The 4,500-nt window shown below is 35.1% G+C and overlaps 1 protein-coding gene across 1 annotated transcript; it reads right to left on the bottom strand.

Moving 5' to 3' along the window:
* Positions 1-1,335: 1,335 nt before the first annotated feature.
* LOC114321401 (protein FAR1-RELATED SEQUENCE 5-like) lies at positions 1,336-1,881 on the bottom strand. The gene has a single exon (XM_028268571.2). It carries the CDS (start codon positions 1,879-1,881, stop codon positions 1,336-1,338), a length of 546 nt encoding a protein of 181 aa, XP_028124372.2.
* Between the last annotated feature and the right edge of the window lie 2,619 nt (positions 1,882-4,500).

Raw genomic sequence — 4,500 nt, 5'->3', positions numbered from 1 at the left:
CTATGATTTCTTCCAACATCTTGTGGTATTTGTCATGCAACTTTGCATTAAGAACAGCCCTGGCTTTAGTGTATGTGGTTGGAATGCATGTGTACCCTCTTTCGATATCGTTTCTCCATCTTGATACAATGTATTGATCTGGCACCTGATATATATACCTCTCAAGTAGCATAGTAATTGCATGGGCACACATAATGCCCCTAAACTCAAACCACCGACACATACAATGCAATTCACATTCAGTTGCATTAAAGTACATAACAAATTCCACAGTCTTCATTTTCTCACCCACAAGAACAGCCTCCTTCACATGATAAGTACAAATAGCTCCCTCTTCTTTGACAAGATTCGCACGACAATACAATAGTCGTTTCAATTCTACTTGCACTTCTTTAAATTTTGCATTCGTGTAGGCTGCACGAAATTGCTTTTCAAACTCATATACCGTTAAGCAATCATACAATTTGTTTCAAGATTTGAAGTCTGCTTTCATCTCTTTCTCAACCTTACTTCTCAAGGCATTATCATATTGTTCAACAAATTGCTTTAAAGTTGTCTTTGAGTTCACATATCCATCAAAAAATGCGTTCATGCTCTCACTTCGTTGTGTAGTCGACATGCTAGCCCAAAAAACATCCTTCACATACGCAGGAATCCACCTGTGTCGCTCACTGTATAATACCCCCAACCAGTCATTATCATCTAGGTTGAACTTACCAATCATCGCTTCCCATTCTTCATCAAATTCATGTTTTGTAAAGCAATCATAAATTGCATTTTGCAAAGCAAGCTTGATGGATTCATATTGGGCATATCCTCTTAATTTTTCAGGAATTTGCTTGATGATATGCCATATGCACCAACGATGTCGAGCTTCTGGAAAGACAACTTCAATGGCATTTTGCATAGCTCTGCACTAGTCTGTTATTATAGCTTTTGAAGGAACGTCAGACATACAACTTAACCATTCTCTGAAGAGCCAGACAAATGTTTCAGTGTTCTTATTAGATACTAGCCCACAGCCAAGCAAAATTGCCTGCCCATGGTGATTAACTCCTACAAACGGAGCAAATGGCATATCATATTTGTTTGTGAGGTAAGTTGTGTCAAATGAAACTACATCCCCAAATGCTTTATAAGTTGCCCTACTCCTTGCATCCGCCCAAAACAAGTTTTACATGCGACCATCTTCATCGAGGTCAATTGCATAATAGAAGTTCGAATTTTGTTGTTGCATCCTATGAAAATAAAGTGCAACTGATTCAGCATCTTCGACCCCAAGCCTCAATCTTCTCATACTCTGAATATGATTCCTGGCATCTTGTTCATCAAATGTTAATGTCTCATACCCCCTGCTTCAACAACTATAGAATGAAAATTCCTAGCCACCCCTATTCCTGCTTCATCGTTTATTTCTAGTCTTCTCTTCACAGGGGTAAGAATTCTCTTATTCATTACAAAATGTCGTGAGTCACTAGGAATCAAGTCATGCGTATGTTCAAGGACAACTGTGGTCAACTTAAATCTTCCATCCTTTTGTAGAGTTGCTCTAACCTTTGCTTTACAGTCAATGAATGATGACAAAGATGGTTCGAGAGGGTGTACTTCTGATCGTTTTGTTCTCTTGCGTGCCCGAGTACATTCAACTCCAAAGTATTTTACTTCCCCATCTTGTCCAATATTCTGTGTTCTATAAGCTACAGCAAATCCGACGTGCTTCGCATATTTTGCATAAAACGAATATACTTCTTGCTTTGAGCTAAAACACATGCCCTTCATATGTTCTTCAACTTCACCAATGTCATTTAATGACGAATTGTTTTTCGCCTCTTCAACTTCCTCACTCCCATTCAATGAAGGATTAGTTGAATCAATGTCCATTGAAGTGTGTAGTTCGTGTAGCTTTAAACCAAATAGAAACTAAACTGTAAGTGCATGTATGTGCATTTCAATTTTTCAAACTGAGATGAAATTCAACACTGATATTAATTCAACAACACTGACATTAATTCAACACACTGAGATTAGAAGGTGGTGCATGGCTCGAGGAGGTTGATTCATTTTAACAAACAGAATCAAAAGCAAACTAAAAATCTATGGTTGAGTTAAGTTGATTACAAGGAAATTTATGTTGCGGTGGGGAGTTCAGAAACAAACTGAAAATATATGGTTCAGTTAAGTTGATTACACAGTAAGGGAAGTACTAATTTTTCATGTGAACTCAACCAACACAAAAAATAGGCTAAGTTCTCTATGTGGACTTTCATCAAACAATTGGCATGCATCACTACCATGGAAATGTTTAACAGAGGGCTTGCTTCCAGAACAACCAAATTTTTTTTTTTTTAACATACACATATCAATAACCAGATGTTCAATCAATAACAAACACAGATCAATAACCAGATGGTACATAGCTGTAGTGGAGACTAAGTGCAGAATTTTTTTAACATACACAGATCATTATTAAATGGAGATTCAGTGGAGAACATACAGATTAAGTAATTGAAGATAGGTACGTAATTGTCTCCAGATTCAGTGTGTTGAATCTGCTGAATATACACAGATTCAACATACAGATTACTTACTTACAAATTCAACATACAGATTACTAACCTACAAATAGGTAAGTAATTGTCTCCAGATTCAGTTGAGACAAAAGTTTTTTGTATTAACATACATCTCAAATTCCTTACCTACAGATACAAAATGGAGATTTCGAACACCGCTGGACGGTGGTCAGTGACGCCCGTCAGTGAACACCAGGTCGATCGTCGTCATCTCTCTCGCCCTCGTCGTCGTGGTCGTAACCTTCTCTCGCCGTCGTGGTCGTCTCCCTCTCTCTCCCTTTTCTTCTCTCTGGTTTCTGCTCTTTTGTTTCATTTTTCTTCATCACTTTGTGCAGAACACATGAGCTTCACGTGAATCAAAATTTCACGCGGGAAAAAATTTGAGCCATTCGAGCCGTTAGTCTTTCGGGCCCTGTACCGCGATTGATACATATAATTGAGACGTAAAAAACGAAGCATGCATTACCACGACGCAAGGCTTTATAAAACTAGGCCACGTTTAAATCATATTATAAACTGACCCATTTTTAATTTAATCGACCCAATTTTAAATCTTTTAAGTTTTAGCCACGTAAAATTATAATAACCACTTTGAAAATTAATATGATTATTTTAGCCAAAACTTTACATCCCAAATATGATTTAAAAATTAATGTCGATAATTAAAAAAAAAAACAAATGTACCGTTTTATGAATAATTATAATAATAATATTCATAAATATATTATTATTCCAAGGTGTATTGATTCAAAAAACTGAGGCTCTGATACCACATGTAACCATAATAATAATGCAGAACTAAACTTAACAGGATCTTGAATTCAATACAATTCAAGAATAAAACGAACATACCTTAGTCAGCCATTGAATTAGAGAAGTTGAGAAAATACCCCTAATAGTTGAACCTTGAATTCTTGGCTCACCTTCTTCTCCCTGTCTCTCTTAATTAGGATGACTATAAAACTTAAAGTGATGGAAAAATACTTATCATATACAAGAGAGTCACCCATCCTTATATAGAGGAAAGAAGAGGGCCAGATAAACTCTATCAGAAGAATTCCTAATCCATCAAGGTTTCCTTTTTATCTTAGAAGAGTGATCATATTAAAATTCTAATTACTGAACTTTATATATAATATTGGCTTTATCTAATTGTGGAGTCCAAATAAAATAAAATATGTAAAAATATGTAGGCTATTAGGCCACACTAGAAAATAAATCCAATAGCCTCATCCACATAAAGTATTACAATCTGTAGTTCTTATAATATAAAAACAATTCAAATCACCAAACCCATGAACAGAGCAATAGTAGAAATTGTATGTCTCTGTATTGTTATATTTGCATATGTTTTTGAAAACAAAAACTAACTAGCATATATCATATTTTCTATTTATTACTTTTAGAGTTAAATTTAAAAACCAAGAAATATAGATAAATAATACGTTTATTTTTTTCAATTCAAAAAATATATTCAAGTTGAAAACTTTTTTTCAATAGAATATTTGAACACTTTTTCAATTGAAAACACAAACAAAATATTTAAATAAATTGAAAACACGAAATCTTACAAATTATTAAGGGTGCTTGCGGTTTGGCAGTTCAGTTGCGGCCAAAGGAACCTCAAATCCGCCATCCGTCCGCCAAATTGGCGGATTGGAGAAAATCAATCCGCAACCGTCTGCTCGTCATCAGGCATCCGTCCAAAATGCGGCGGATTGGTTCGGTTCGGTCGGTTTTGACGGATCGGTATATCCGCTGCTCACCCCTAATCTCATAATTAAAAATAATGATACATTTTTTTGGGATAAATTACAAATATAGCCTTTGAGATTTGTTTAAAATATGAATTTTTTTATGTAGTTTTGAAATTACATCAAACCCCTTAAAGTTTTTAATATCATAACAAATTATCTATTTTATTAATAAA

Source organism: Camellia sinensis, chromosome 14 (assembly GCF_055761805.1).
Source record: "Camellia sinensis isolate YWXY chromosome 14, ASM5576180v1, whole genome shotgun sequence".
Taxonomy (NCBI): Eukaryota; Viridiplantae; Streptophyta; class Magnoliopsida; order Ericales; family Theaceae; genus Camellia; species Camellia sinensis.
This window is presented reverse-complemented; position numbering and strand designations above follow the sequence as displayed.